This window comes from Carcharhinus amblyrhynchos, chromosome 27 (assembly GCF_965287045.1).
Source record: "Carcharhinus amblyrhynchos chromosome 27, sCarAmb.v2.hapA, whole genome shotgun sequence".
In the NCBI taxonomy this organism is placed as follows: domain Eukaryota; kingdom Metazoa; phylum Chordata; class Chondrichthyes; order Carcharhiniformes; family Carcharhinidae; genus Carcharhinus; species Carcharhinus amblyrhynchos.
In genome coordinates this window covers 5,241,260-5,253,597 of record NC_137350.1, presented here as the reverse complement: position 1 = coordinate 5,253,597, position 12,338 = coordinate 5,241,260, and the positions used below count along the sequence as shown (strand labels likewise).

The 12,338-nt window shown below is 46.4% G+C and overlaps 1 protein-coding gene across 1 annotated transcript in view; it reads right to left on the bottom strand.

Moving 5' to 3' along the window:
- Positions 1 to 12,338, bottom strand: part of LOC145358979 (1-phosphatidylinositol 4,5-bisphosphate phosphodiesterase delta-3-like) — an 83,634-nt gene that overhangs the window by 16,443 nt on the left and 54,853 nt on the right. The window contains exons 10-11 of the mRNA XM_080213337.1: positions 5,035 to 5,179; positions 2,890 to 3,006 (exon numbers count right to left, since the gene is read on the bottom strand). Coding sequence (XP_080069463.1) covers positions 2,890 to 3,006; positions 5,035 to 5,179 — 262 coding nt within the window. The remainder of the gene's footprint in view (positions 1 to 2,889; positions 3,007 to 5,034; positions 5,180 to 12,338) is intronic.

The window sequence follows — 12,338 nt, the reverse complement described above, 5'->3', positions numbered from 1 at the left end:
CCAGTTTGCATCGGGGTTCGCTAGAGCACTGCAAAAGGCCAAGGACAGGCATGTGGGTAGGAGAGAAGGGTGGTGAGCGCAATGTTCTGGTCACGCTTGTCCCAAAGCTGCAAAGTCCTGCCCGAGGTCAACAACCTTTGCATGGTACGTGTCCTGCCCACTACGGTCCCTGTGGCAGGCTGGATGGGAAAATTCCATCTTTGTATGTTGAAATGGCAAGTGACGGGAAGGTGGGGGTCCCGCTTGTGGACGGACCGAAGATGTTCAGCAAACTGGTCACCCAGTCTGCGTTTGGTCTCTCCGAAGTTCACTTGGCCGCATTGGGAGCAGTGAATGCAATAGACCAGATTGAAGGAGGTGCACACAAAACACTGCCTCACCTGAAAGGGGTGTTTCAGACCTGGGACGGTGAACAGGGAGGAGGTAAAGGGACAGGGGTTGCTCCTTCTGCGATTGCAAGGGAAGGTGCCGTGGGCAGGAGGAGGGTGAGGTGTTGGGTGTGATGGAGGAGTGGACCAGGGTGTCCTGGAGAGTGTGGAATGCTGTCAGGAGGAGTGAGGGCAAGATGTATTGAGTAGTGACAGAGGATGATCCTTTGGATGCAGACGCTGATGGGGTGAGAAGTGAGGACATGAGGGACCCTACCCTGGTTCTGGGAGGGAGAGGAAGGGGGTGAGAGCAGTGGTGAGGGAGATGGATCGGGATAGATTGGAGAAGCTGGGGCCGTTCTCTTCATATCACAGAATTTTTACGGCACAGAAGGAGGCCATTCGATCCATTCACTGGAATCCTTCCTCCCCGCCCACCACGGAATCGGAGCAGGAGAGGGATGGACAGCGGAAATATCTATTCAGGCAGGAATTTCCGGTCTTGCTCAAGTGAGGTTGTAAAATCCTGACCACTGTGACTGCACCATCTCTCCAAGTGGGCATCATGACTTAGTGCCATTTCCCCGTGCCCCTGCACATTGTTTCTGTCCAGATAATCATCTAATGTCCTCTTGGATGTCTTGGAGAAGATTGAGAGAGGAGCTGGTCAAAATTATGAAAATTAATCAATTATAATTAAAAATTATAATTATAAATTATAATTAAAAAATTATCAAAATTCCCCATTGGTGGAAGGGTTGGGGATCAGAGAACCCCAATTAAAGTGACTGGCGAAGGAACCAAAGGCATTGTGAGGAGAATCTGTTTTACACAGAGAGTGGTTAGGATCCGGAATGCGCTGCCTGATAGAGTGTGCTGAAGGCAGATTCAACTGAGACATTCAAAAGAATTACAGAATCACCTGAAGAGAAAAACATTTGCAATTCTGAGATAAAAGGTGAGGGGAGTGTGAGGGAGCCACGTTAACCCTCCCGGGGCAGTGAGGGGGTCACATTAACCCTCCCCGGGGCGGTGAGGAGGTCAGAGTGAACCGGGGAGTGTGAGGGGGTCACATTAACCCTCCCCGGGGCGGTGAGGGGGTCACAGTGAACCGGGGCGGTGAGGGGGTCAGAGTAGGTAGGTCGTGCCTTACTAACCTTATTGAGTTTTTTGAGAAAGTGACCAAAGAGGTGGATGGGGGCAAGGCAGTGGACGTGATATATATGGATTTTAGTAAGGCGTTTGATAAGGTTCACCATGGTAGGCTTCTGCAGAAAATGCAGATGTATGGGATTGGGGGTGATCTAGGGAATTGGATCAGGAATTGGCTAGCAGATAGGAGACAGAGGGTGGTGGTTGATGGTAAATATTCATCATGGAGTTCGGTTACGAGTGGTGTGCCTCAGGGATCTGTTTTGGGGCCACTGCTGTTTGTAATTTTTATTAATGATCTGGATGAGGGTATAGTTGGGTGGATTAGTAAGTTTGCTGATGACACCAAAGTCGGAGGTGTGGTAGATTGTGAGGAAGGGTGTCATAGTTTGCAGGAAGACTTAGACAGGTTGCAGAGCTGGGCCGAGAGGTGGCGGATGGAGTTTAATGCGGAGAAGTGTGAGGTAATTCACTTTGGTAGGAATAACAGATGTGTCGAGTATCGGGCTAACGGGAGGACTTTGAATAGTGTGGATGAGCAGAGGGATCTAGGTGTATGTGTACATAGATCCCTGAAAGTTGGGAGTCAAGTAGATAAGGTTGTTAAGAAGGCATACGGTGTCTTGGCGTTTATTGGTAGGGGGATTGAATTTAGGAGTCGCAGCGTCATGATGCAACTGTACACAACTCTGGTGCGGCCGCACTTGGAGTATTGTGGGCAGTTCTGGTCCCCACATTACAGGAAGGATGTGGAGGCATTGGAGAGGGTGCAGAGGAGGTTTACCAGGATGTTGCCTGGTATGGAGGGGAGGTCCTATGAGGAGAGACTGAGGGATTTGGGGTTGTTTTCGCTGGAAAGAAGGCGGCTAAGAGGGGATCTTATTGAAACATATAAGATGATTAGAGGTTTAGATAGGGTGGATAGTAATAGCCTTTTTCCTCTGATGGAGAAATCTAGCATGAGGGGGCATAGCTTTAAATTAAGGGGTGGTAGTTATAGGACGGATGTCAGGGGTAGGTTCTTTACCCAGAGGGTGGTGAGGGATTGGAATGCCCTGCCTGCTGCGGTTGTAGATGCGCCTAGTTTGGGGGCATTTAAGAGATCTGTGGATAGGTTTATGGACGAGAAGGGATTGGTTTAGGTTAGTGGGTCATTGTTTTGTAACTGGTCGACGCAACATCGTGGGCCGAAGGGCCTGTTCTGTGCTGTAATGTTCTATGTTCTATGTTCTATGGGACAGGCTGAGTTGCCTACTGAGGGCTGGCACTGACACAATGGGCCAAAAGGACTCCTTCAGCACTGTGACCGTTCTATGATTCTATTCTATGGGACGCTTAAATGAAACACGCAAGTGTGAGAGAGTCTGACCCAGTTGACAGCCGCCATTCCACATCTCCTGAGGGTTGAAGTTGGATGAACCAATCCTGCGGCCTAACGGATAGACCTTGGACAGCTGCAAAGTGTTGTGAATGACAAAAGTAGGCCCTAAAAAGAAAATAAAAGGAAGACAACCTTCAGACCAGCATAAACGGACAAGAGAAGTTTAACATTTGAATCATCGACAGGAAGGAATGGCCTCGGCTGTGGGAAGCTGGAACGGGTTTGTCACATACGATGCATTCGGGGAAATGTAGCTCTTGTGGCTGATTTGGGTCTTTTAGCTACAGTTGTTTCAACAGATTTTCTAATGTAACACTCACAGCTTAGATGTTTGCACATCTGGAATTGTCAGCATGCTCAACTCATTCCCCACCCTCCATTTTTCAAGGAGCCCTGAGTCACCCTGACTGAGTGAAATGCCAACCTACACCACCGTGCGGACTGGGACAGGTGAATATGATCACCACCTCCCCTCGATCCCCCTCACCTCCCCCCCTCACCCACCTCCACCAGGACTCTGTGGCTTCACAAAGCATCAGTCCTCTGACTAGTCAATATATATTTTCAAATTTCCCCATTGGCTTTCTCTCCTAAACGCTAACTCAACAAATACATCCCAAATATCACTGAAAAATCCTCTGCAGCCTACATAATGAGGCTTGGCTGAGAGCCCAGATATCCATTAGTCTTGTTGATCTCTGCAGTCAATTTCTCAATTTACACAAGGTTAAGCGGTTTCAAGGATATTTGGTTTCTGTTATTGATACTTTGAAGGAACTGGATGATTGTTTCCCTTGCTTGCTATGAAATGATGTTTCTAGACATAGTGGAAAGTTACAAATGAATTACTTTTCAAAAAAGTTTTTTCTTAACCCATCTTACTGTCACGATCAAAGCACAGCAGTACATCGCTAAGCATAACTACAGTCCAATCGAATGGAAGTTCATGGTCACCATGGTACATAAAGGAAAAGGAGGCCTGTTACAGGAGGATTCATTGATCCTATACGGTGTGTAGTGAGTCAATGGGCATGGAAGTGCCATAGCTTGGCATAGTGGACATTAGGAGCCATGGGGATGGGTGGGTGAGGGCTTTGGGGAGAAGGACATGAGGAGGACCTCTGGAATCATCTTTAGAAGGTCTCCTCAGGCAGGTTGAGGGCCTGTGAACCGTGACTTCTTAAAAACCCGGCCCAACTCTATGAGAACGACGGAATGGGACACGTCTATCCCCGGAATGCAGACAGTGAGCTCGGGAATGCGGGATGCGTACTTTCGACACGAACGAGCCTGCATCCTTTCAAGGTGTTCTTGAAAGTTAGGGGATTTAGGAGTGGAATCAAGAACCCAAGAATTGAGACCCTCCTGCCATTTTTAAAGGGCGGAGTCATCCCAGTTCAGTGAAAAGCCAACTACAGTCACAGTGGGTCAGCACTGACACCCACCCACCCCCACCACCACCACTCCCCCGGGGGGTCACAGCCTGTTAGTTACAGTCACAGTGGCTCAGCACTGACACCCCCCGGGAATCACAGCCTATTAGTTACAGTCACAGTGGCTCAGCACTGACACCCCCCGGGATCACAGTCTTTTAGTTACAGTCACAGTGGGTCAGCACTGACACCCCCTGGGATCACATCCTGTTAGTTACAGTCACAGTGGCTCAGCACTGACACCCCCCGGGAATCACAGCCTATTAGTTACAGTCACAGTGGCTCAGCACTGACACCCCCCGGGATCACAGTCTTTTAGTTACAGTCACAGTGGCTCAGCACTGACACCCCCCGGGATCACTGTCTTTTAGTTACAGTCACAGTGGGTCAGCACTGACACCCCCTGGGATCACATCCTGTTAGTTACAGTCACAGTGGCTCAGCACTGACACCCCCCGGGATCACAGTCTTTTAGTTACAGTCACAGTGGCTCAGCACTGACACCCCCCGGGATCACTGTCTTTTAGTTACAGTCACAGTGGGTCAGCACTGACACCCCCTGGGATCACATCCTGTTAGTTACAGTCACAGTGGCTCAGCACTGACACCCCCCGGGAATCACAGTCTTTTAGTTACAGTCACAGTGGGTCAGCACTGACACCCCCTGGGATCACTGTCTTTTAGTTACAGTCATGCTCACCATTCTCAGCAATCAATTTTTTGGCTTTAGTTTCGGCGAACGACGAGGTCTCGTGGGCAGCTTGCCTGCTCCAGGTCTCTTCAAAGCTTTGGAAGTGTGTACTCTGACAGTAAATCACCAGGGCTGACAGCTCACTCATCAGGTTCTGCAATACCAACAACATCACACTGGAACACAGACCAAACTTAACAACCAAGGGGCACCAGTATAACACAGTCAGTGATAATCCCAACAGGATAAATGCGTGTGTGTGTGTGGAGAGGGGCTCCACTAGAAACATTACTACACACCAGCTACTCAATTCGGGTTGTTTGTCTGTTGGAATGACTTTGTAGCCTAATGTGGAAGGACAAGTTTCTGTTAGTGTGTTAGGGATGTGTTTCTAGAGCAGTTATACTGGAGGCCAGGCTGTTCTAGATCCAATATTACATCATGAAAAAAAGGCTAATTAATGTTTGTAAAAGGATGAGTGACCATGATCTAATAGAATTTTAAGTGTTTGCAAGGGAGGGAGTTCAAACTTAAGGCAGGGTGTTAAAAATTGGAATAAAGGAAATTATGAAGGCATAAGGAATAAACTGTCTGTGATGGTTTGGGGAAAATACATGAAAAAGTATGACGGGGTGATATCTGGGATATCTGGGTTCATTCAGGGAGATGGGGCTGGAGAAGGAATGTGCCAGCTTCCCAAGTTCCTGGCCAGATTTGAGAACTGCCTGCCATACATTGATAATCTCGATTTGAAGGCTGGGTGTATCAAGTTTGAACAGGCATGCTATATCCAGTCTCGAGTATCCTGCTGTGTGTGTGGGGCCTGACTGAGTGTGAGCCCAGGGCTCCACCTTATCTGAATTTCTCCCACGAGGTTACGTGGCTCTGTCCCTGCAGGTCAGTGTACACTGTCAACCCACATCTTGTGGCTATGGTCTTATCCTGGTGCTCCTCTCTCTCTCCAAGGTTTCCTTTTGTTCTCTGGGTCAGTGGGGTGTTGATTATAGGCTCCGACTTATCATATTTAGTCTAACGGGGCTCCCTCATCGTGTTGGGGGGGGGGAGGGGGATTGTGTTTCTCCGAGATACCCCGTTTGTGGGTGTCTTGATGATTCTTCTTCTGGTTGGTAGAGTGTCCTTGGGGAAAGGGGTTCACTTTTCCTGCCAATGGTGTGGTTTGGGTGGCAGTGTGCCTGGTTTTGTGGTGGGCCCCCAGCTTGGTGAGAGAATCCTTGGCTTATTGGCTCTCCATTTATCTGTCTCCATATCTCTTACTTTCATTAGCTGTGGCAGCTATTTTAAAATTGGTATTTGGACAGTGTGGAGATTATACTCCTGGTCTAATCCTGTTATCAGTGTGGTACAAGAGCGAGTTTAGATATCTGGGCCCTATATTATCCACACTCTTCCTGTGAGACTGTATAGTTCTGCTCCTGTTATCCTGCATGTGAGAGTTTTATTCATTCATGGGACATGGGTGTCGCTGGCTGGCCCGCATTTATTGCCCATCCCTAGTTACCCAAGGGCAGTTGAGAGCCAACCACATTGCTGTGGCTCTGGAGTCACATGTAGGCCAGACCAGGTAAGGATGGCAGATTTCCTTCTTTAAAAGACATTTGTGAATGAGATGGGTTTTTCCGACAAATGGTTTCATGGTCATCAGTAGATTCTTAATTCCAGATATATCTTTTCTGCCGTGGTGGGATTCGAACCCGGGTCCCCAGAACATTAGCTGAGTTTCTGGATTAATAGTCTAGTGATAATAGCACGGCACGGTGGCACAGTGGTTAGCACTGCTGCTTCACAGCGGCAGGGACCCGGGTTCAATTCCAGCCTCGGGTCACTGTCTGTGTGGAGTTTGCACATTCTCCCCGTGTCATAGAAATCAACATAGAAACCCTACAGTGCAGAAAGAGGCCCTTCGGCCCATCAAGTCTGCGCCGACCATAATCCCTACACATTTACTCTCTAATCCCTCTAATTTACACATCCCAGGACACTATGGGGCAACTTTAGCACGGCCAATCAACCTAACCTACACATCTTTGGACTGTGGGAGGAAACCGGAGCACCCAGAGGAAACCCACACAGACACGGGGAGAATGTGCAAACTCCACACAGACAGTGACCCGAGCCGGGAATCGAACCCAGGAGCTGTGAAGCAGCAGTGCTAACCAACTGTGCTACCGTGCCTGCGTGGCTTTCCTCCAGGTGCTCTGGTTTTCTCCCAGAGTCCAAAGATGTGTGGGTTAGGTTGATAGGCCATGCTAAATTGACTCTGGTGTCAGGGGAACTAGCAGGGTAAATATGAGGGGTTACAAGAATTAGGGCTTGGGTGGGATTGTGGTCAGTGTACACTTGATGGGCCAAATGGCCTCCTTCTGCCTTGCAAGGATTCTATGATAATACCACTAGACCATCACCTCCCCTGTACACTGTCATACCATGTCTGGGATTTGAGGTTGAATCCTGGTGTTCCCCTTTCTCTGGGGTTTCCTTTTGTTGATCAGAGGCTTTGGGGTGCAGTTTTAGGCTCCAATTGGCTGCATTTGATCCCACAGGGGCTTCTTTATGTTATGTAATGTAGTCCTTGTTATCCTGATCTCCCCCCAGTCTTTATAATATCCTTTAACTTTAAACTCCTTTCTCATGGATAGTGAAAGTTTACTTATTAATGTTACAAAGTAGGCTTACATTAACATCACAATGACGTTACTGTGAAAATCCCCAAATATAATGTTTACAATGAATTGTAACTGATTGTCTGTGATATTTGCCGGTCTCTTCTGTATGTACGTGTGGAATGATGATTGCTCTGTGCTGTACTGGATTTTGGGGTACGTTGCGTTATTGGGCAAAATGGAACATCTTTAATAAAAACATTTTTTAAAAAAGGTATGACAACGCAAAGGTGATGGTAATGAACTATTACATAGCATGCAGCACCTATACATTCTTTCATGGTGCAAAACCCCCAGAAGAGCCAGTCGATCGCGGCTGACAAAGGGAAGTTAAGGATTGTATAAGATTAAATGAAAAGGCTGCCAGAAATAGTCGTAAACCTGAGGGTTTTTAGAATACAGCAATGGAAGTCCAAGAAACTGAAGAAGAAAGGGAAAGCAGAATATGAAACGCAATCTAGCAAAAACATACAAACAAACAGTTTGGGTAAGTGCATAAGGAGGAAGTGTTAGGCCAAGGTAAATATGGATCCATTGTATGTAGAGTCAAGAAAATTTATAACAGGGTGTTGTAGGAAAAATAATATCTTAAAGATTGTTAGTGAGTCAAAATACAGTGGTTTTTATTGCAAAGCTTTGGGAGGAGTCTGGTAATCCAGGCTGGAACCAGTTTCTCCCAAAGCTTTGCAATAAAAACCACTGTATTTTGACTCACTAACAGTCTTTGAGGTATTATTTTACCTACAACACAGGGAAATAAAGAAGTGACAGAGAAGCCACATGATTATTTTGTGTCTGTTTTCACTAAGGACGATATAGGAAATTTCCCAGATGTGGAGATCCAAGGGGACGAGGGAGAATGCAGAATTGAAGGAAATTAGTATAAAAGGTTATATTGGAAAAGTGAATGGGACTGAAAGTTGACAAGTCCCCAGGAGCTGATATTATGCATCCCAGAGTGTAGAAAGAAGTTACTATACAGATAGTGGATACATTGATGATCATCTTCCAAAATTCTACAGATTCTGGAATGGCTCCTGGTGATTGAAAGGCAGCAAGTGTCACCGCACTGTTTAAGACGGGAGGGAGAGAGAAAATAGGGAAACATAGACCCGTTAGTTTTACACTAGAGGTAGGGAAAATGCTGGAATCTACTATAGAGGATGTGATAAATGGACACATGGACAACCATGATCTGATTGGGCATAGTCAGCATGGAGTTACAAATGGGAAATCAAACTTGTTGGAGTTCTTTTTGTTAGTGACAAATATTAGGACCGTAGACCAGAACCTCAAATTACGTTCAGAAGACCCTGACAATTTTCTACTTTGACATAAATGTGAGGATAGGTTGCTTCGCTCCAGGGGTAATTCCACTGACAAATTAGGGATCTTTTATAATAAAATAAACTTTATTTAATAACACAGTTGAACTATAACAAAATGGAACAGCTTAACTATTACATGTTGAACAAGAAAAGAAACAACTTTAATTTCTAACTTATCACTGTTTCAATTCCAAACAAGCAACCTTCTTTTTACAGACTCAAAATCATCTTAAAATAAAGTTATCAACCATAAATATACTTGCTAAATGAGAGTAAACAGCTTTGAAACTTTCACAGAGATTTTGTGGAGAGAGCTTATAGACCTCTGTCTTTAAACAAACCCCAGCCTGAACTCTACAGCTGTTTTCCCTCTGCTACATTCCTAGCTCCTTCCATTAACCACATTATCACATGACCCTGCCAATATAAACCCATATTCCATTCCATTATTCAAAAAACCCAGGGGACCGTTTCTTTTTGTAAACTAAAGTCCATTAGCTCTTCCCTAAGTACACTGTATGGCTAAAGTGACTAATTATTCTGCTTTCCCAGCATCTGAGCTGAGTTTTCCACCAGACATACTGACTGCCTACAGAAAAAACTGAACATTAAACCCTTAAACATACACACTATCATCACGCAACATTGACAAAGGAGAGTCGATAGATGTAGTATATATTGATTTTCAGAAGGCTTTTGTGAAGTCCCCCGCAGGAGGTTAATTAGCAAAATAGAAGCATATAAGATAGGTGGCAACATACTGTCATGGATTGAGGATTGCCTCAAAGACAGAAAACAGAGAGTAGGAATAAATGGGTCATTCTCACGTTGGCAGGCTGTGCCTAGTGGGGCACCGCAAGGATCAGTACTTGGGCCCCAACTGTTCAGTACATATATCAATGATTTGGACATGGTGATCAAATGTAATATTTCCAAGAACGCAGATGATACAAAGCTAGGCGGAAATATGTGCTGTGAGGAAGATGTAAAGCAACCACAGGAGGATTTGGAAAGACTTAGTGAGTGGGCAAGAACATCACAGATAGAATATAATGTGGAAAAATGTAAGATAAACACTTTATTGTAGAAGAAACAGATGTGCAGAGTTTTTCCTAAACAATAAGAAATTAGAAAGTGGAGATGTACAAAGGGACCTGGGTGTCCTTGTCCATAAGTCACTGAAGGCTAACGTGCAGGTACAGCAAGCTATTAAGACTAATGGAATGTTAGCCTTTATTAAAAGAGGATTTGAGTACAGAAATAGTGAATCTTGCTTCAGTTGTATAGGAGCCTAGTTCGGCTGCACCTGGAGTAGTGTGCGCAGTTTCATAGAACCCTACAGTGCAGAAAGAGGCCCTTCGGCCCATCGAGTTTGCACCGAACACAATCCCACCCAAGCCCTACCCCCTTAACCCTACATATTATACCCACTAATCCCTTTAACCTATGCATCCCTGGATACTAAGGGGCAATTTCTTCGCACGGCCAATCAACCTAACCCGCACATCTTTAGACTGTGGGAGGAAACCAGAGCACCCAGAGGAAACCCACACAGACATGAGGAGAATGTGCAAACTCCACACAGACAGTGACCCAAGCTGGGAATCGAACCCAGGACCCAGGACGGTGCAGAGGGACCTCGGGGTACTTGTGCATGAGTCGCAAAAACCCAAAAGATATTTTGGCCTTGGAGGGAGTGCAGAGGAGGTTTACTAGGCTGATACCGGAGTTGAGGGGGTTGAGCTATGAAGAGAGGCTGAATAAACTAGGCTTGTACTCGTTAGAGTTTAGAAGAATGAGGGGAGATCTCATTGAGACGTATAAGATGATGAATGGGATGGATAGGATAGAGGTGGAGAGACTCTTCCCGCTCAAAAAAGACAGTAGGACTAGGGGGCACAGCCTCAAGATAAAAGGGGGGCGGTTTAGAACGGAGTTGAGGAGGAACTTCTTCACTCAAAGGGTGGTGAATCTCTGGAATTCTCTGCCCGTTGAAGTGGTGGAGGCTGCCTCGCTAAATATTTTTAAGACGTGGGTTGATGGGTTTTTGATAAGAGAGGGGATTAAGGGTTATGGGGAGAAAGAGGGAAAGTGGAACTGAGGAGCGACAGATCAGCCATGATCTTATTGAATGGCGGGGCAGGCTCGAAGGGCTAGATGGCCTACTCCTGCTCCTATTTCTTATGTTCTTATGTTCCTAGAGCTGTGAAGCAGCAGTGCTAACCACTGTGCTACCGTGCCGCCCATTTCAGTCCCCTTACCTCAGAATGGATATTATTGCCATTGAGGGAGTGCAGTAAAGGTTTACCAGACTTGTTCCAGGGATGGTGGGACTGTCTTATGAAGGGAGATCAGGCAAACTGGGCCTATGTTCTCTACAGTATTGAAGAATGAGAGGTAATCTCATTGACATCGACAGGACCAGATTCTCCATCCTTGCCCGCAGCTGGGAATCTCCCATCCCGTTACAGGGAGCGGACGTTTATCTGAGTGCAAAAATCTCAATTCCTGCTGGCAGCGGTGATGGGGGTGAACGGCTGGAGAATTCCACCACAATCTATTTAAAGGAAAAGACAGGCTAGATGCAGGTAAGATGTTTCCCTTGGTTGGAGAGTCTCGAACCAGGGGCCACAATTCTAAAATGAGGGGGATTCCGCTTAAGACTGAGGGGAGGAGAAATTTACTCACAGAGGGTTGTGAATCTTTGTAATTCTCCCTGGGGGCTTTGGAAGCTCAGGCACTGAGTAGGTTCCTGATTAGCAATAACGTAAAGGGTTATGGATATATTGTGGATAAGAGGCATTGAAGTGTCTGATCAGCCATGGTTGTATTGAATAGCAGAGCAGGTTCGATGGGCTGAATGGCCTACTCCTGTTCTTATCTTTCAAAGCGGAGGCCCAATCAAAGAGCCTCATTATCAGGAATGAACGTTAGGAATTTGGAGATGTTTTCCAGAACACGAACACGAACCCTTCAGTTAACAATCCCCCCTCCCCCCACCCAGCCATCACCTCCGCAACCCCTTCCCAACCAACAATTCCCCCACCGCCCCCACCCTTCCCCCATCTGGCCTTGCCTCACTAGTCTCGCAACTGATGTTACAGTCAGTGAGAAACAGAGAGCTGCCCTGGGAATACCAGCTTGGATTAAATGTCCTCCTCTCAGCTTCAAACCAAGAATGGACTTCCAGGGTCACTGCAGCCTATTCATTGGCATAAAGAAGGGTCAACCTGGAGTCTAATGTTGCAGTTGTATAGAACGTTGGTTAGGCCGCATTTGGAGTACTGCGTCCAGTTCTGGTCGC